A 20,817-nucleotide genomic window follows, 5' to 3' on the forward strand; every position below is an offset into this window, starting at 1 on the left:
CCAAGTTGGATGGTTGCATCCTTAATTAAGCTTGTCTCATCCACTGAGACAGGTCCTGCATCGACTAGTATCAATAAATTCCATTAAATACAATCATGCAGAGTGGTTTCATGGGTCCTGCTAGTACTTAAAGTGCTTATCTAGCTCCTTGCTTCTCTGGCCATTGACCAGTCTCTAGTATGATCTATGCAATTAGTTGTTCTATCAGCTTCCCTGTTGAACTGGTCCAATGGAGTTGTAAATGTTGGAGTTTTAATAAAAAAAAAGTTAAATTTATAAAAATTTTCTAAATTTTAGTTATTTTAAATGCTTTAAAATGTCTTTTTGTGAGACATCTCTTTTAGAAGAGTTGTGACTCACGTGTTTTTGGAACCATCGCATGTCTTCGGTCTTCTGAATAGAGTCTATAAATATGCTCTTACGGGATTAATTCAAAAACAATCCAATCCCTCTCTCTCTCACTGGTACTTTATCTTCCTAGAGTTTTTTTTACAAACAGAGAGTTCTTCCACTCTTCAACTTTCTGTTTTCTATTTTTGAACATCTGAAGAAGTCGGTCGAGTCGAGCCTCCCCAACAATCGTGCTCGTTAAAGGAGGATCGAGTTGAGTTGGCTTGTTGTACCTTAGGAATGAGATCGCTGCAAACTTACACGTAGGGGGCGAACCACATTCTTAAGGTAGTGTATATTGCACGCCTAGATCCAGACAAGATTTTTTTTAATCTTCTGATTTTTTTTAGTAGATTATTTCTTTATAATACTTTTATAAAATAAAAATATGGCAGTTTTTAGGTAAAATATTGCTTACAACAAATCCCTCCATTAATTATATTCTTTTGAGGTCTAATGTTGGAATCTCTCATCTTAGCAACCAATGGTTCATTCAAAAAACAAGGAAAAAGAAAAAAGAAAGAAAAACACACCCATGCACATATGCACATGAGCGCAAAGATTTAGGAGTAAAATAAAAAGCGATCTTGTGGAGTGAGGGGAAGCCACCAGTCTTTCAATCTAGATATTTTGAATATAGGGCAAGTAATATACTAGGTGGATCTATTCATCCATGAGGGAGTTGGGGGCTCTTAGGCTCCCTCAATTATTAAAACTGTTCTCATCTATGCCCTAAAGAGTGTGTTCCATCTATATACAAAGTGGATATAACCTTCCAAACATGTCCTAAAATCTCTACAATCAAACTGATTAGCTTCTAATTATTTTTCATTTCAAGAACGGAATTAAAACATTAAATTAAGGTACGTTATACTATACCGAACGAATAGTACAGAACATATCGTATCGTATTGGTTCGATATCGCTAATACGGTAGGAGAGCGTAACGGTACGCCGAACCAACTTCCATACATACCGACGCGCTGACTAAATAGCACTGATACAGAGTCTGGTACCAAAACAACGTACTTTGTATTAAATTATTTTTTCAATTTGACAATAATAAAATGAGGAAGCATCAAATTTTGGAAAGAAAACTATCCATTCTACACTTAAAAGAGTAAATTTCTAAGCAATGCAAGAAATCTTGGTATATAGCATGTCTTGGCAGGGAGCATTTTTGAAGCTCCTTAAGACTTTTCATTACATTACCTTGAATAACAATGTTTTATAATGTTATATTATGCAAGGAAGTGCTTTCATCACATGGAAATCAAAGGAAATTAAATAATGGCAGAAATCGTGATGTTTAAGGAGCAAGATTTAAGCTTGACAACCTCTTTAATTACTAGAGACTTCTTTGTTACGCTAGCATTGCATTCTAAGGATATCCAATCCAGGTTGTTTAATATGGTGGCGAGACGAGGAAGTAGCGGATTTAGTTTAGAAGGCAGAGTTGATGAATACCTTGCAGTTCAAGGGATTTGCGCTGCAGCAAAACCGAAGAAGTGACAAAAGCCGCCGTGCGAGATACGCAGTGAAGGTCTCAGCGGGGAAAGTGGAACGAGTCGTCGGGCTGGGCATCGGGGGAGCCGCCGACGCCAAAAGTCAAGCTTAAGAGCCAAACCGATTGACAACTCCAGCATCATCATGGCTGTCATTTTTGGCGTTATTAGTCGTACGCCGTGCATCCCCGACCCTACCCTAGAAATAAAATGGGCTAAAAAAGACTCAAACAATTGTGTTGCGGATGCTGCCTGGGATCCTTTAGTTGGCACAACCTTCGTTCTTTGTATGCAAAGAGTTGAGATATATCGATCATCATAGACTTAAGGAACCATATTTTCTATGGCGCAACTTTTGCACCGCACAATATAATTCTATTGTGGGAATAAGGGGTTCCGACTAGATAGCGCAGAAGTCTGTTCCTTAAATGGAGGGGGACAACCCCTTTTTCTTTAGAGAACCCTTTTAAGAATGACAAAGCTGTGAGAGGTATATTGTCCATTAAGAGCTGCACACAACACGCATCGCGCGATACGTACGCACTTCTTCAAAACGGACAATACCTCTAAGGAGAAGCAGTCGCCTCCACTGTCTGAGACCGGTAGGAACAAGGTCGGAGGACGGCAGATCCCTCCATAGCACTGGAGGTGTGGGTCGGAGCCCGACCTCACCTTGACCTCAACAGGTTCTATCATGAATAGTCATCACATTATCTATCTCGAAGATAGATGGCTCTTTTTTATTTCAATGATATACTATATATTGCACTGAAAGATATCGAGATAGCTAAGACATAGTCACTTTTGAAATGGATGGCATAACAGCTATTACGGTGGTATAGGACTCTATGGTACAAAGTTATAAAACTAGAGTCTATTGTTCGGTGCCACGATAAATCAGATTGCTTTATCTATATTTTTTTTAATACACATGACAATTTTTTCTCCTCTAGCCTTCGAAATTTAAGTGAGATTCAATTCTAGATTTGTCACTTGATCATTTTTTCATCCCTATACCCCCAAACCTTGTTGAAGATGGTATACGACCATAGATTATGATGTGAAAGGCGGATCCCAAACTTGTCACATGATAACTTCTTTTGAACCCTAACAATATTTTTGAACTTTGCATTGGGCTATAGCATCCCATCTAAAATTATTTCCTCCCCATACTTTCTCTCCCATTAGTCGTTCATTTCTCTCTTGGTTCCATTTTTATTCTATTTTATTTTTTTCTTTTTTTTCAAAAAAATAATTTTTATGTTTTTAATAGAAAAAATAAATAGAAGAAACGCACCTTCTACCATTTGCGAGTTATTTATTTATTAAGAAACATGAAATGACGGTCAAATATTTGTTTTGCTTACAATTATTCATGATATAATGCTTGTGTCAAGCACAATTATGTACATGAAAGTGCTTTATGCCACCTACTAAAGAAGTCCACGTCCTATTTATGGATGGCCACGCTCTCAGCCCAGCGAGGGGGACTACTTAACGCATCACATCACTTTGTCGCAAAATGTTGGCCACTAAAACCTGGAAACAGGATCTCCAATTCGACATTCACTTCATGAAATCATCTAATCGAGTGATGATGGGAAGGTACATTCACTCCGACGAAGACATCCAGCGGCGAGAATGTCTCGTCCACTTAACTGACGTGAGTGCAATTTCCTTCTCCAAAGCAAGCACCGACGAAGAGCGGAAATCGTACCATCACATTCCGTGACCTCCGGGAAAAAAAACACGAGCAAGAATCTCTATCTTGACTTTTATGGGAGAAGACCGACGGTGGTATCTATGCGACTCCCAAGACCAAAAAAAATATAATTATTGTATGATTGATTCTCGAACGACGACAGAGTTTTTTTTAACTTTTATATTAGACGTCGTGGCTCACCAAACACTGCACGGTCTTCCAATTGTTTACTATCTCAACTCGAGCTATTCCAGCTAAAAGTAGTCAACTATGCCCACTATTCTAAGCCTTTATTCCAGACTTCCAGCTAATGACCCGGATAAACTCACTCTCCGATGACTACCGTGGACCTTATTCCACTGATGCCAGGAAAAAAACAGGGATGAAAAATATAATGAAGCACAAGCGCATAACAAATAAGCATTCCACATGGCTGCAGGGCATTGGTCTACGTAACCAATCTCCTTGTGCCACGTCGGATGCCAGCGGTGCAGGAAAACGGGCTCTACCTCAAGTGGATGTAGAGCCAGATCTAGTGTTACATATCTTACGCAGTGCAAGGATTTGCCATATTTCAAGAGACAACGTAGTGTACACGGTTACAGAAAAGAGAGAAAATTAAGGCAAAAAAAGCAACATTAAGCATGGAGAAACAAATAATGAACGGGAGATTTGTTTGATTATTAGATTTCCATTTATTTTATTTATGTACCTATCTTGGATCAGAGCGGACCGGAGTGGGGTTAGGAAGTGGACCGGCGGTTGAGGAGGCCGTACGCGGCGGCGCGGTGTGTGATGGACCGGGGGACGCAGATGGTGGCGTTGGCGACGGAGCACGTGGTCTTGCAGGAGCCGTACAGATCTAAGAGCCCGAACCGGTCCGTGATCGCCGGCGCTGCTGACCTACGCCGCCGGGCGCTGGCTGCGGGCTCCCCGCAGAGGTCGTCCAGCTCTGTCTCGGAGGGATCGTCCTTGGCGCACTCGGCGAGGGCGGCGGCGAAGGGGTCGTCGGGTCGCTTCTTGCGGCGCATGGAGGGGACGGATTTGGATCGAAGTGGGGGAGGGAGGGGGAGGAGGCGGCGGTGGGGTTCGGCGGCTGAGTGGGAAGTGGGGGGGAGAGATCTGGGGCTTTTGGGGACGCCGGGAAGGTGCTCCCAGGAGAAGGGGATGGTGGAGGAGGGGCGGAGGGGGGAAAAGATTCGGTGAGCGGGAGAAGGAGATGGGGAGGGGGAGGTGGAGGAGAAGGAAGAGGCAGAGCTTGAGGAGGATCGCGTCCGGCGGCGCATTGGGCGGCTTTCCGGCGGACATCCGGCCGCTGTAACTGCCGGAGTCTTGGGGGGCGGCACCGCCGTTTCCTTCATAGCTTGCCTGCCCGATCTCGGATGCGGGGGGGCGGGGGGGCGGGTTGGTGGGGGAGACGGAGAGAATACAATCTTTTGCTACGTAGAGAAGGATATATTAATATTCTCCGTTTCCTCGCTCGAGGGAGGTGTGGGGTTTCAAACAGAGGGGGGGCGTGGGACAGGGGTTGAGATCGAAGCAAGATTCCCCTTCCTTCGGGCGAATCTACCGTTGGATCGCGGAATGGTCGCTTGGAGATCTAAACAGGCAGATGAATCGGCGTGGTTGAGGAGATCAATCAATCATTCTTTTTCGCGCAAAGTACGAACTCGTGCGGTGGCTTTGCCCAGTTGGGGGATCATTATGGCTGTTGGATGTGCGAGTGAGAATATCGAACCACGGAAATAAGATGCGCTGTCTTAATGAAGCTGGAGAGAGGATACTGAAGCCCGAGCCCATTGGGTCCGCTGTACTTATGGTAGAAAGACGACAGGATGAGAATTTTTATCCATGCAAAAAAAAGGAGGAATGTTAGGGTGACCAATTTATGGCACTTAAATCATCTGCGAATTGAACAATATTTTCACTTCTACATTTGTTTTTGTTTCTTGAAGGTTCTATTAATTGGTGCCATAATTGTAAAAAAAAAAAAATAACATGGATAATCACCTCTCGGAGAAAAAAAAACATGATAGGGCTTGGGAGGGGTGGGGTATTTGGGGCTTCGGATTTGACTAACAGGTGTTGTTGAGCAAAATCGGAATTCGGCTCCGGCAATATCACGACCTCCATAGGTTTCGAGCATACCGGAAGTCGTGATGGTGTTACTTGATGCACTTATGGTTGGACATTGCAAAGATGGTTCTAAGGGAGATGGAGATGCAGGCCACCGCTTCGGTCGATATTGAGTAATTACGAGCAAGGTTCAATAAAGCTCTCACTTTTATTGCCGAGGAACTCCAATGCCTATGACAACTCTAGAGTTGGATTCAGATCCTTTGCAATGCTATTGGCGAGTTCTTAAGGTGGAAGTTATCGACCACTAGCAATCTTTGGTGAACAACCACCACTATCTTCGCCTCGTCCATCTTTAGTAGGGTCTCTATCGCTTTCACTCTCGTGCTTAGCAAATAGGTCATAGGAATTTCTTGTACGTTACCTATCGAAAAGGCAAAATAAAAATTTCTTGTGAATCAATTAAATTTGATATATGCGTCCTCAAATTCTTCTTGCTTCACCTACCACGGTTAACTTTTAGAGGGACGTAGAAGAAGTGCAGCTATTATGAAGACAAAGTATTTTCGGATTTGCCCGTTGAATTCATCAAAATCTTCAATGATGGACTGATGTGGGTCCTTGTGAGTTACGAGTGAGAGTGTGCATGGTGGCAGATATATGGTGGACTTATAGTTTGGTAACTAATATTTAATTTTTGTACACCGACTCCCAACGGCTTAGATGGAGGAGTTCATTTGAGACGGGCTTATTCTTACCACAGTAAGTTTTGTGTACTGGCTTTTAGCTGATTGGATTTCTGATAGCTGACAGATCCGTGCACTAGCCCTAAGTTTAACTCCCGCAGCCATGTCATCATATCAAAATATTTTTGCACTTCTGTGCTTGATGACCTAGTATACAGGGTTTCATAAATTTAGCTTGCTGGAAGATAAAATGATCAACATAAGGCATAATTAAACTACTACTCTACGGCAATACATTGTTCTTTAAAGAATCTCTTGTTGTTGTGTTAGGCCCAATTAAGGCTGCCGATAAAATTAGTCCAAATTAAGATAACATGTAATATTAATTGTAATAAGATGACAGCATGAAGCATACCGGGAGAACAAAATTTTCACCCTTATTGGGACCAGTAGGGATGAAGGTGATAGTAGGAAAAATAATAGATTTTAGGGTTGATCAAGATAGTTGGTGATGTCAGAACTAATAACACGAGGATTACATCAGAATTAGGTCTTGAATGCTTGTCAAGGCACCAACTTCGCCTGAGATGATCATCAAAAAATACATCACCGCTACTCATTTATGAGAATTAGTTGGAAAACAGCATCAATTTGTGGCAAGTAATTAGAGACGGATAGAAACTATTGTATTGCTACTTTGTAGCATAACCAATAGAGACACGAAAGAACTTTTTAGTTGGAAAGAAGCATCCCTATAGAAGAGCGCAGCTACACAACTAGGCTAAAAATAAACAAATAAAAGTACATTTTGACCCCACATACTTGACACTTCTAATAAAAATAATCTTTAGATTACTAATATGGTCGCTGAATGTAGCCTCTTCTTTACATGCAATACAAGCGAGTAAGTATTAATTCGACAATTTCCTCATTAAAATATTGATTTCTATTTAATGAATGTAACATATACCTACATTGAAATGTGCAAATTATTAGGTAATTTAGAAGAGAATAGACCTTTCATAGGGAGTCAACTTAGAGCGATGCTATGGAGCCCTCGCTAGCTCCCCATCCATCCAAGCACAAGGGATTGGTGTAATGCACAAAGAATTAGTGGCTTTTCTTCGAGGTCCACATTAGTATTTTGCAACAACCATAACATTTTTTGCTTAATAAAGTTTAAGCAACATTATTGTCCTAATTTTTTTTTACCTAAGTGGGTTAAGGGCTGATTTATGCATGAACCAAGGTGAAAAGTTATTCAATTGGACCTCAATCAATCGATTAAAAATGTGGTAACTCCAAAAGCTAAATTTTCTAATCATCAGCCGGGAGCAAATCCAATACCAGAAGATTTAAGATCGTATCTCGCTACGTGGCGCCCTCTATATGCGTGCCCCACTTTAGCCGTTACATTTCTTCCTCATGGTTCGTTAGTTGTCGGACAAACTACCTCAGTGAAACGAAGTAGGCATCGATCCGACGGACGTGGAACGCTCTCTGTTGGAGAGAGACAGAGAGAGAGGAATGAGGAGTCTTCCTGCTCTTCTACTCCCGCCGGAAATCGCTGCGTCTCTCGCGGCTCCCCGCGAGCCCCCAACCATCCAATGCCGAGCACCAACCTCAACCACCGATTCCCATTCCAACTCCACTCCTTGATCTCCTTCCTCGCTCCTCCTCCCATGGCCGCCGCCGCCGCCGCTGCCGCTGCCGCCGCCTCATCCTCCCCTCCCCGGCGTGGACGATGAGTGCCTTCGGCCCCGCAGCCTCGCGGCTCCTCCTCGCCTTTCGCCGGCCGCCTCTTCCATTCAACCGCCCCCCGCTGCCCCCTGTCCCCGTCCGCTTCCACCGCCACAAGCCATGGCAGCCCCGGCGCATCCTCGACCCCGGCGGCGACGTCGTCCTCAGGTGGAACCGCGTCTTCCTCATCTCCTGCCTCATCGCCCTCTTCATCGACCCCCTCTACTTCTACCTCCTTTACATCGGCGGCCCCATCTGCGTCCAGATCGACCCCTTCATCCGCGGTAGCGTCACCATCTTTCGCACCATCGCCGACTTCTTCTACCTTGCCCATCTCATCCTCAAGTTCCGTATCGCCTTCATCGCCCCCAGCTCCCGCGTCTTCGGCCGCGGCGAGCTTGTCACCGACCCCGACCAGATCGCCATGCGCTACCTCAAGGGCGATTTCATCATCGACCTTGCCGCCACCCTCCCAATCCCGCAGGCATGCTCAAAAAAAAAAAAAAACTTTTCCTAGTCTGCTTAATTTGATGACCCTTTCTCCTTTTCTATCATTCTTGATAGATTCTTTTAGTGACCTCATCATTGCAATAAAAAAAAAAATCTTTCTTTGATAGAGCAAATTTTTTTTTTTTTCTTTATTTTTGTAAGTGTGGGTGTTTGCGCGATGAAATCTCTTTTCCACTGTTTACAAATTTGATACTTTAACCTATATATGAAGTGTCTGGCTTTAACCTAATGTGAATTGACCATCACATTAGATCCTTCTTCCTGATTGACATCAGATACAAATTAATATAAACACATTTAAAGCTTTATCAAACAAAAATTTCCAGACACTTCAAATAATGCCAGTTGAAATATTACATGCTATTTACTCTATTTACATGCTATTTACAAATTAATATATGAATTCTACACCTATAAAAAATTTGATACCTTTCTCTGACTTGAATTTATGAACCAAATAATGCCAGTTGAAATATTACATGCTATTTACTCTATCTGGCTTTAACACTTTTACGGGGTCATCTCGAGGAGCAACTCATGAATGGGTTGGTTTTCCAACAAATTAAATATCACGTTCTTTTATGCATGAGACAATTATTTTAGATGGTTAATTGCATCTTGTTGAAATTAGAGGTGCGTATACTTGAAAGAACCCAATTCAAGTTCTGCTAGTGGTTTATAGCGATAATTCGTTGTTATTTAGATGGTGTGGACATTGTCTAGATTTAAAAAACTCAACCGACCTATTAATCTCTTCAGGGCAACAGCCATATAATAGAATATGGACAAGGCATTCAGTATTTACCCCATAAAAGGTTCCTTTGGTTGCATTAAAATGATGTTGAATCTGGTAATTGGATGTATTGATCCTTCTCTCTTGCAGATTATTACTATGTCATTTTAGAATTGGAGTCATGGGGGGCTTGGCTGCCAAAGGGTGGTGAGATGTTTCGAAGGTGCGTGTGTGGATTCGTCAAGGAGGTAGTATGCCATTAAAAACAATTTAGGTTCAAGAGGAACTAGAGAAGATCAATAATGAGGCTGTTGAAGTAATGCAGCTAATAACTTGAGGACAAGCACTCTGTAGTTGCACATAATGCAGTCTAGATCATCAAATCATAGCAATGAACAGTTTGTAACAATAGACCTACAGTTTGGGTTTATTGAGAGTATCTGAATTATTTTGTAAGGGATTGATGATCAAATTTTATCCATAGTTCTGTGATGTAGCCTGGTAGGGCAGTCTTAATAGCTCTATTCCTATTTTTGGAAAGTTTTAGTTCATTTTAAGACAGCGTAGGAGTTGTAAAGTTTTCAACTTTACCTGCTTGATCAAGGCAATTTAATGATCTATCAAGGCTTATTTAGAGGCTGGCGGTTAATAGTGCCAATGGCACTCCCAAGTTGTGCTATACTTGCCCTGTAGCTGGATAAAGCAATAAAAGCCTATTGAATTCAGGAGAGCTGACCATGGTAAAATATCCACATTTAAAATCATATCCTTGTTTTTCCTCTCTTTTTTTTCCAGCAAAATTCCATCTGTCTTCATTTACATGAACATGTATTTCCAGCATTCAGGCCTCTGGATGATATTTTCCTTGCCTGTCATATGTCCTAATTATGTTGGAGAATATTTGCACAGTATATGCTTCAACATTGCTTAACTTTCTTGGATATTATGTTTTCTTTTGATTGATGGCACTAGCCAGTCATATGCTGCACACCTATCAGAATTTTAATTGTGTTTCTTTTCTTTGTTGCAGATACTAATCTGGTTTGTGATACCAGCAGTGAGCAGCTCAACAGCTAATCACACTAACCATACTCTTTCCTTGATTGTCCTGCTCCAGTATATTCCAAGGTTATTTCTCATTTTCCCTTTGAATGCGCGGATCGTCAAGGCAACTGGAGTACTTGCAAAGACTGCGTGGACTGGAGCTGCATATAATCTCCTTCTCTATATGCTAGCTAGTCATGTATGTTTCTTTCTGCAGATTCTTAGTCATCAAGAATGATAGTATATCATATCATATCGAACAAGAAATTCTGACTAACTTATGTTCTATACAGGTATTAGGAGCTTTATGGTATCTTTTATCCATTGAGCGCCAGTACAACTGTTGGATAACTGAGTGTGGAAAAGAGAATGTCGCCAATAATACAGTGAAGTGCATTTCTAGTTTTTTGGACTGCAGCACTGTGGATTTACCAGAGCGAAAAACCTGGCTTAACACCACCCTTGTGCGGGCTAATTGTGATGCCACTAGTGGTAAGACCCAGTTCAACTTTGGCATCTTCGCAGATGCTTTGAGTAACGACATTGTTGCAGGGACCTTCCTTGACAAGTACCTGTATTGTCTTTGGTGGGGCTTGAAAAACTTAAGGTAAAACTTCTGCATGCAAGATCTCAGTTCTAATTGCGACATATTCTTTGAGTATATCAATTTTGTAATTTGCATTATTACAGATTTTTCTTTTTTCTTTTTCCTTCTCCATTTTCATGTAAATGAAATTTCTTGGGGATTCTTGCAAGAGGTGATGAACCTTTTATTTTGCTGTTTGATGAAGAGATTAGCTAGATTAAGGTAGAGAGGATGGGATAGAAAAGCAGAAGAAACAGTTAAATAGAATCAATTATGGATGTTTTGAAATAAAATAAAATGTCTATAAGTTGAACTATAATCTGTGAATCATAATGAATCTATTGCGGTTCCCTAGTTCTGATTCCTTTGCCCGCTTATTGCATGAAAACCTTGTGACTTTGTATACATATTTAAAATAGACTTATAGATTCCACTAAGATCTCCATAATGACAACTAATGATGACTTAAAGCAACTTTTTCTACTTCTGACTTGGCCGTGTAGGCTAAACCATTTGACTTCGTATGAGGCACTCATTGCTGGATTGCTATTGTCTTTTGAACATAAGGAGAGGCACTTTTTGTTGCTGTTGTTTTATTTCTGCTGATTCTTGACTTTGTTGTCATATGTGGAGGCTATGTATGATTGCTTCTGTCTTTGCCTCCTAAGCTCATGCTCTAGGTTTCTCACAACAACTTTTTATAGGGCATCATGACCTGCTCTGAGATTCTTGATAACTATATAGACATTTTGCATTCCTTGATCTTTAAAAATTGAGTGGTGGTTAACTAATGAGTCATTTTTTCCTCATTTAATTTCAACAGCTAACTCCTTTGCAGCTGTCTGGTTGTCTTTGATGTTTTGTAAAGCAGATGATCATGAAGTCTGTTTTCTTCTGAAAAACAGGTTTCATAAAAAACATTTCTTCAGGTTTTATGACCTACCAGTTCTTACAATACCAGTTTTTATGGAAAGCAGCCAAACAAATATTCTTGTCATACTTAATTTTAAATTTGTTGTAAATCTGTTTTAGTAAAACCTGCCAACAAAGTGCCCCCTCAGTCAGTACTCTTATTTTCAGTGTTCACTTTGCTTAAAGTGTTTTTCTTTTAGTAACAATTGACTGTCACATGAGTTCATCATGTACCTGAGCAATTTTTTTTTTTTTCATTATATCGTGATAAGGATTAATAGGACTAACTGATGATGGCTTATGCATATGGAGCGTAAAGTTCTATCACAAGATAATCTGACTCTTAAGAATCTTGTAGTTGGAAAGCTCATTTGGTGCTCTGTTTTGCTGCCATTCAGTTCATATGGGCAGGACTTGGTGACAAGCACTTATGTAGGAGAAACGTCATTTGCGATCCTTATATGTATCGTGGGTCTCGTTCTATTTTCACATCTAATTGGAAACATGCAGGTAATATTTGTTGTCCTCTGCAAGTTTATCTATTTTCTCTTCTCAAGCTACAATTTCCTTATGCCTCTATAACTAACTTGAACTTTACTGCTTCACATATGGATTTACAGATGAAATGTATTGAAATAAGATTTGCTAGTATTTTTGTTAAGCGTTTTGTGAATTATAAAATAACTTGAATTTTGACAACAGGAAATCTAAACCAACATTAGATGAGCTTGAATTTTGCTTAACTTGAGTTTTGTTAAGCAGGTAATCTCAATCCTCTCCCATACTCTCGTTCACCACTACCGATTGTTGCACCAGGTGAACTTTAGACCAGTAAACCCCAAATCCACAAATTCATTGGTAGAAATAAAGTTTTGGAACTCCCTAGCCTCGAGCTTGCCTAAAAACACCTTCCCCCCTCGTTTCTCATCTATCCCATCAATTCAATTGAAATCTCTGGCCACCAAGGAGGGAATGCTTTGCTGTTCCATACACGACACCTCGCTCCACAGCTCCCGGTATACTTGTAATCCGTATTGGCATACACAACAAATAAATACCAAAGGTTACTAGTACCTTCAGTAATTACCATAATAGCTTGCTGGTTACATTTATGACAAATATCGAAGGTAGCAAAACCCAACCTCCACACCACCACAATGCCTCCGAATAAACTTTGAGACTCAGTTGCAAAGAAACACCAAGAAGGAGAAAAATGGAGCCTTGCCAACTAAAGGCTCCATCCAGACAGCCTCATGTATAGAAGGACACACACATCTGGACCATTCAAGTGTACAAGTCTTTTAAAGATGGGCGGAAAAGAAAGTTTACTTGCCCCTTTACAAGTCCAAATCAATAACTTCATTTCGGGACAATTGAGTCCTCCACCGAACCACTCCTCTCATCTGATTCGCTGGTCCCCATCTAGCCTGCATCGGTTCTCCCACCGCGCTCAGCCAGCCCATAGGTCACACCCTCCAATCGAGCCAAGCTAATCCACTGCTAAGACCGCCTTAAGCTTCCTCACCGCATGCCCATGGTTGGAAGTCGCTGACTCGAGATCCAACCCCCCTAAATCGACAGCATTGGCGACGACATTGGGCTTTACCGGTGTCCCTCGGACCTCTGGCCATTCAACCGCACAACCCGGCTGATTCAAGCCATCAGGCCCTTCGCCCTTCATGGTTCCTTCCATTACCAAGACACCTTGTGAAACAGCTGATGCCCCCACTCCGGCCAGCGAAGCTAAAGGCAAGGGGGCCATGGAGACCCTTGGTGAGAGTCCGCTCCCTCCTTCGAGGATGGAGGGAGCGTCACAGGCTTCGAGGGGCTCGTCTCCCACTGGGCCAAAGAGAGGTCGGCCTCTCCCTAGCAGGAGGGCCGCTGATCCACTGGTGGGCTTCTGGCCCGCTTGAGATAGCCTACACCAGACGCTGTCTCCAGTATCGCCACGTCCACGGGTCTAGGCTTCCTGGCCCGACCCACCACATCGGTCTTCTAGGCTCGACCCGCCTCAACACGTGAGTTGACCTCAGCCTCCGATTCAGACCCAGGTTGGCTCTCTCCATCTGCAGACTGAGATGAGTTCAAAACAAAATATCCCTTCTCCAGTGACCACTGACGGGCCACCTTAGACGGCTTCTGCCAATTGTCCGAATTCGATGGTGAGCTTGGCGAGCTTGGTTGGTTCCTCGGCGAACTCGACCCTGATTAGGACGAGCTCGGGCCAGAGGTGGACTTTGGAGCTAACTCGGTCGTCTTCCTCGGCCAAGCCCCACTTCTTAGTGACCTGGGTTGCCGGACCTTGGCCGTTGCAAACCATGGTCCGAACACAAGCCTCCCCATCGGCTCCGACCCCTCCTCCTCCATCGACGTCGCGGTTTTTGGATCCGTCTCCACCACCATGGGAGTCGGTGAAACCCTAACTCGGCCATGGGAGGTGCTTGCAGAATGAGTCGCTTGGGATCTTAAGACCCGAGGGAAGCTGGATTATGATGTTGAGGTGTTTCTGCTGGCAGAGGAGCATTACATCTTCCGCTTCCGACAAGTGGACGACCAGAATGAGGCCCTTGTCGATGGCCCATGGCTGGTGGTCGGGCAGTTACTGGCTATGGAGCCTTGGGAGTTGACAAAATTAAGAGGGAAATAGTCTGGTCCGGTTGCCATGCCTACCATTAGAATATTGGAAGAAGACTTCGATTCTGGAGATCGCAGCTGCAACAGGCCGCCCGGTAGCTATTGACGACTTCACCGAGCAGCTCTGGAAACTGGGTAATGCTTGTGTGACATAGAGATCAATGCCCTAGATCCTCTCATCCCTGGGATCCGGAAGCTTCATGTAGGAAAACGTCTCGGCATTCTGCTTCCAATGTGGGAGAATCGGTCATAAGAAAGAGAAATGCCGGTTTCCTATGTTGGCGACAGAGGGGGAAGGCCATGAGTATTGCCTAATTAATCTTTCTTTTTTTCCTCACATGCTTATTTACTGAAAGTAAATTCTATATTCCTATCGTCTATCGATCACTGCTATATCTATCACATTATTATCCTTATTGTTTTATCGTAATCTTGTTTATGCTCATGTAATTTTTTGTTAAAATCTTCAAAGATCACTTTTGCTATTTGCCCAATCTCCTTGCATAACGTTCAATAAGTGTCTCATAATGACGCCAATATGCAACGTGCTGGTACTTAAGCACAATACTATTTTTTATCTTTTTAAGTAATATATATATATATATATATATATATATATATATATATGTTATCGAAGTCCCTTGACCGACCCACGTATTAACTCATAATTTCAGCTTAATTATCTTGCTATACTGCATTGATAGTTTCCCTTTTCTCTTTCCAGACCTACTTGCAATCAATTACTGTGAGACTCGAAGAATGGAGGGTCAAACGAAGAGATATCGAGGAGTGGATGAGGCATCGCCAACTGCCCCCAGATTTGCAAGAAAGAGTTCAGCGGTTCGTCCAGTATAAGTGGCTCGCCACTAGAGGCGTAGATGAAGAAGCCGTTTTGCATTCTTTACCTTTGGACCTTCGTCGAGAAATCCAGCGTCATTTATGTCTTGCCCTTGTTCGCCGTGTGAGTATGCCAATTTTTCCTACCCTCCTTATTTCTCCTTTCTAGTTCGGTGCAATAGAGATGTCTCCAGGTGGCCTCCGCTCTCTCATAGTTTTGTTAGTTTGCTTCAAGAATACAAAACAAGAGTTTCTCAGAAGTTATTCTGTGGCGCGGCATCTCTCCTTCTCTACTCAAATCTTGGATGTTTTTATCGCCAGGTCCCATTCTTTGCCCAAATGGACGATCAACTATTGGATGCCATATGCGAACGCTTGGTCTCCTCCCTGAGCACCAAAGATACCTACATCGTTCGGGAAGGCGACCCGGTTAACGAAATGCTCTTCATCATTCGAGGCAACCTGGAAAGCTCCACCACCAATGGCGGTAGATCTGGATTCTTCAACTCCATAACCCTTAGACCTGGGGATTTTTGTGGGGAAGAGTTGCTGACATGGGCCCTGATGCCGAACCCGAGTGTCAACCTGCCATCATCCACTCGAACTGTCCGGTCCCTCACTGAGGTTGAGGCATTTGCCCTCCGAGCTGAAGATCTCAAATTTGTGGCCAACCAGTTCAAGCGTCTTCACAGCAAGAAGCTTCAGCATGCATTCAGGTTCTATTCTCACCAATGGAGGACATGGGGAGCTTGCTTCATACAGGCAGCATGGCGACGGTACAAGAAGAGAAAACTGGCAAAGGAGCTGGCCACACAAGAAAGCCTCTACTACATGCAGGCGATGGATGACCAAGGCCTGGCCGGCGAGCACGAGGGAGCTCCTCCGATTGCGGATGGTGGAGGAGGCTCGTCGGTGGAAACTGATAATGGGAACATTAATCAGCATCTTGGTGCAACAGTATTAGCTAAGAAGTTTGCAAAGAACACAAAGAGAGGAGCAAATGATGAGAAGATCCATCAGCGTAGACCTGTTGATGTGGAGATGCCTAAGCTATTGAAGCCACAGGAGCCTGATTTCTCGCTAAACGATGAGGATGATATTTGAAAGGTGCATCATGCTGTGACGTGAGAGTATTAGAGGAACTAGTTAGGATTTTTTGTGCCAATGTATATTTTACCATTAAATTGTAGCAACACTCTCAATACTTGCCTCTTAGTACAGTGGCGACTTTGAAGCTCTTGCTGGCGCTGGTGTTTACAGCTTATTATACTGCATTTTTACCTCTATCAAGTCAAGAGACTGGCAGCTCTGCTCACAGGCGAGTCGAAGAGCTCCTGATTTTAAGCATCTCAGGAGATTAATCCACATCTTGTATTCCCTTTGATCTTCCTCTCTCTTTTTCTGGCTTTGGATCTTTCGGACTTTATTCAAGCATTAACACAATTAGATCTCACATGTTACTTCCTGTTTGGTGGCATTTGGAAAGCACGAATAAGGAAACCTATTCCAGGTCGCATAGCTATGCTAGCATTTATGCTAGATTTGGTTGTCAAAATTTTTGGAATAATTTAGAAAATTAATTTAAATTGTCTAATTTTTATTAAATGGCAAAACTATTCTTGATCGGTTACAGTTTATTTTACATTATAATGATAATGTTATGAATAAAAAATTGATATTGCAGAGTAATATTAGATATGATGTATTATAGTATTACAATAAATATGAAATATTAAATATAATATCATTATACGGTAAAAAAGTTATACGCTATGTTAACATATGTTATGAGATAATCATATGATATATAAAAATATTACTAGTTTATTACTATAATATATTATTATATCATATGCTCATATATTATTTCTAATTTTATATATATTTTCAGTCATTTTATATAAAATTGATATACAATACGATAAACAATTGTGTAATTATAATATAATATATTTTAGAAATATGACTAATACATTCGAAATATCGAAGTATGACATTATGTGTTTAACAAAAAATAAAATTCTATTGTGCTAAATAAATTATTGTTACAATAAATCATTATATGTTTAAACTGTTAATCTAGATATTATGATAATATTTCTTTTCTAGACATTTTTAGTAACATTGATTGTGATCAACTATATGGGTCTTCAGTTTACATACCACATTACTGATTTCAGACTTGAGAAAAATATATATCCTCTCCTCTTAAGGGAAGCATAATCAATTCCTTTTAGAAAAAAATATAATATTATAATATTTTAACTAAGTTAAAATCAACTAATTTCTTAATTTTAAAAATATCCTAATTAAAAGATGTAATATTCTTATAATAAAACTAATTAGATTTCTCTCTTAAAAGACTTAAAACATAATGCAGTTCTTTAGAGGAAGGTTTCTAATGTTAATAGACTTCAAGAATAAGAAAAAAAACTAGACTTAAATATGTAGGAATATGTGAAGTTTTTTTAATATATCTAGACATTAAGAACTTTCAAGAAAGAGGGATAGAGATACTTCTAAGCCAAGAAGGATTATGAGCCAATGTACTTTTATTTCTTTTTAAAAATTAGATTTTAATTAAATTATTCTAAATCTAAAAATTTTAATAGCTATGCACATGCACTATAAGTCAAAATACTGAAAGAACAACTAAATTTATGCTAGCAATATATTATATGTGTGCATATTATAATATTCATTACTCTACTATATCAAAATGAGGTACAATATAAGATAATCATAAGAAATTGATACAGAGAATTGTCCTAAAACTATTCCCCGATAGGTATGGAATAGTTTATTCCAAGAAAAAAAAAAAAGAATAAAGATGGTTTGATAGGGCATGGCCTATTTCATATCTCCCAATTTGTAAATAGTGTTTAGGTGATATAAATCTTTTGTTCCTGTCACACACCACCTTTAGGACTAGCACTTAAAACGCTTTAGGATACAAAGCTTTAATTGTGGACTTTGCCTAGGAAGGAATAGCCAATTCACATGTCAACCTAAGATATGAAACTAAAATAATGGCCTGTCCCTGCCACTTCTATTAAATTAAAGGCCATCACAAAGTTCACAACGCCACGGACCTGGGAGGTCCTCATTTCCTGCCCCATAGTGGTTGTTGTCTACCCACCTTTCTGGGTTGACCGTCCCTTTAGATTTTCCTTGTTTTTCAACTAGAAAGTTAACTATAAATTTAAATCTTCATACTAATTTGAAAAGTTACATTCAAGTACTGATATAGTTTCTGTTTGTATTTCATTAAAATTTTTGTAATACTTACTATTCCATTCAAAAGTATAGTTAGATACTCGATTAGAGCACAAAGCAATGATCATTATTCTGTATGCATATGCCCATGCATATTAGATTGGATGATCATCAAAACTTAAATCTAAAAAAAATATGATCAAATTAGAATCATTTGAATCTAATGTTTTTAAAAATAAATTTGACAACATCCAATAATATTATAAAGTCATTGTGCATGGTGTTGACATGGCACGTTCGTTGTTCGTATCGATCTCTTGATGGAATATTTGCACAGAAAACTTACCATCTTATCCACAAGATTTATAGATATATACTTTCTTCTCCAGTAATGAGATTTTTTTTTTTTGTATAGTACTAAAACATTGTTAATGTGATTGTTGTGATAAATGTATAGAATAAAACATTGTTGGAATAAAATAAGAAGAAGAGTATAAACGAAGGGAGAGTGGTTGGGGGTGGCCATGTGGACTTGGAGGAAGGAGTGGTGGGGCGGGGTGGAGCATGGAATGGGAAAAGAGGGAAGGACCATCAAAGGCGGCTCTTTTGCCATGGGCGGCGGCGGGCGGTGGATCCCCGGAATCGTTCCCATGTCCAGCGTCGGCGGCGGTGGTGGCCGAGGACGAGGCCGGAGGGGGCGCCTGGCGCTGGCCCTGATCTGCTTCTCTCCGGTCCTTCTCCCCCTGATTTGCCTCTCCCTTCCCCTCCTCTGCATCGCCGCCTTCTGCCTCCGGCTCCAGCGGCGGAGCAAGAGCCCGTCCGGCCACCGGGAGGATAGCTGCGGCGGGTTCCCAGTGCAGCGCAAGGAAGGGGAGGCGGCGATCGAGGATCGGCTGCTGCACCGGTACCTGGAGGACCAGTTGGGGCTCGTCGGCGCCATGCGGGACTACGACGACGACGGCGACGTCTGCTAGAGAGATCGCCGGCGGAGAAATTGGATTTTTTTTATAAAAAAAAATTGTCAGCTTGGTTGGACGGTTCAAATTTATACGGAAATTTTGATCTTTTTTAGGTCCGAATTTCTCTCTATCTCGCTCCGTGGATTGGATTCTTGTCTGGTAATTAATATATTGGAAAGGAAGGGGGAGGAAGAAGGACAAGAATTATGCTAATGGGAAGGAGAATAGGACGGGAATTAGTCGCCCGAATTATTCGAGCACCGGGGCGTCGATTCGTCCTGTATTATTATTTTTTTTTTATTATCACCGTATATGTGAGAATCTTCAAAAGAAATTAAAACAACTGCACTTTGTGTTTTATGGCAGTTTTATGTTGACAAGCAAAGAATTGCATTCTTGGACGTTGATTTCAAGGCCCTGTAAAATGATTTGCGTGGAGGCATGCAAAGGTGGTAACACTACCATCATCTTCTAGTTCCCACTATGCCTAATGTTTTTTTTTTATAAGCAAAATGTCTAAAATCTAAGGGAAAGTAAGACAAGGGAGCTGGCTCATATCTAACAACTTGGACTGTCTAACACAAGGAAGGACAACTAAATTAAACAACTTGATGAAGGTACAGATAAGAAATCTGAAATATTTTAAGTTTAAGTTTCAACAATATGTCAGGAAGAATGCTTGATCTTAGTTTTGAGCCACTACACTAAAAATTCTAATGAGAATAAAGCATTACTTACTAACACATGGAAGGACAACTAAATTAAACAACTTGATGAAGGAACAGACAAGAAATCTAAAATATTTTAAGTTTAAGTTTCAACAATATTCAGGAAGAATGCTTGATCCTAGTTTTGAGCCACTACAATAAAAATTCTAATGAAAATAAAGCATTACTTACTAACACATGGAAGGACAACTAAATTCAACAACTTGATGAAGGAACAGACAGGAAATCTGAAATATTTTAAGTTTAAGTTTCAACAATATGTCTGGAAGAATGCTTGATCTTAGTTTTGAGCCACTACGATAAAAATTCTAATGAAAATAAAGCATAACTTACCATCACGATCCTGTCACATAAAAGAAATTCCAGTTGGGATAATAAATAAGACAACCTTGCACAGCTTAACAAAACAAAACTATTTAACTATTTGTTTGTTATGTCATTGCAACTCTTCTTCTCGCCCATGTCTTCGCATTTGCTTAAGAATTGCATTTTCATCACTACAATTGTGAAGTCATCAAGCTACTGCCAAAAAAATGGAATTGCCCTGCTGGTTTTATAT

General features: G+C 41.0%; 3 protein-coding genes across 3 annotated transcripts; 2 read left to right on the forward strand and 1 right to left on the reverse strand.

Annotated features, from left to right (window-relative positions):
* Positions 1–4,140: 4,140 nt before the first annotated feature.
* Positions 4,141–4,986, reverse strand: LOC103701404 (proline-rich receptor-like protein kinase PERK2). The gene has a single exon (XM_008783440.4). It carries the CDS (start codon positions 4,956–4,958, stop codon positions 4,341–4,343), a length of 618 nt encoding a protein of 205 aa, XP_008781662.3. The 5' UTR covers positions 4,959–4,986; the 3' UTR covers positions 4,141–4,340.
* A 2,740-nt stretch (positions 4,987–7,726) lies between these two features.
* LOC103701402 (cyclic nucleotide-gated ion channel 18-like) lies at positions 7,727–16,700 on the forward strand. The gene is made up of 6 exons (XM_008783438.3): positions 7,727–8,583; positions 10,373–10,585; positions 10,680–10,993; positions 12,283–12,394; positions 15,243–15,479; positions 15,677–16,700. Exons 1-6 carry the CDS (start codon positions 8,104–8,106, stop codon positions 16,457–16,459), a joined length of 2,139 nt encoding a protein of 712 aa, XP_008781660.2. The 5' UTR covers positions 7,727–8,103; the 3' UTR covers positions 16,460–16,700.
* Positions 16,701–19,004: 2,304 nt separating this feature from the next.
* LOC103701307 lies at positions 19,005–19,895 on the forward strand. The gene has a single exon (XM_008783322.4). The coding sequence runs from the start codon at positions 19,096–19,098 to the stop codon at positions 19,543–19,545; it is 450 nt and encodes a 149-aa protein (XP_008781544.4). The 5' UTR covers positions 19,005–19,095; the 3' UTR covers positions 19,546–19,895.
* Positions 19,896–20,817: the final 922 nt, after the last annotated feature.

The sequence above is a fragment of the Phoenix dactylifera genome, chromosome 14, assembly GCF_009389715.1.
Source record: "Phoenix dactylifera cultivar Barhee BC4 chromosome 14, palm_55x_up_171113_PBpolish2nd_filt_p, whole genome shotgun sequence".
Taxonomy (NCBI): domain Eukaryota; kingdom Viridiplantae; phylum Streptophyta; class Magnoliopsida; order Arecales; family Arecaceae; genus Phoenix; species Phoenix dactylifera.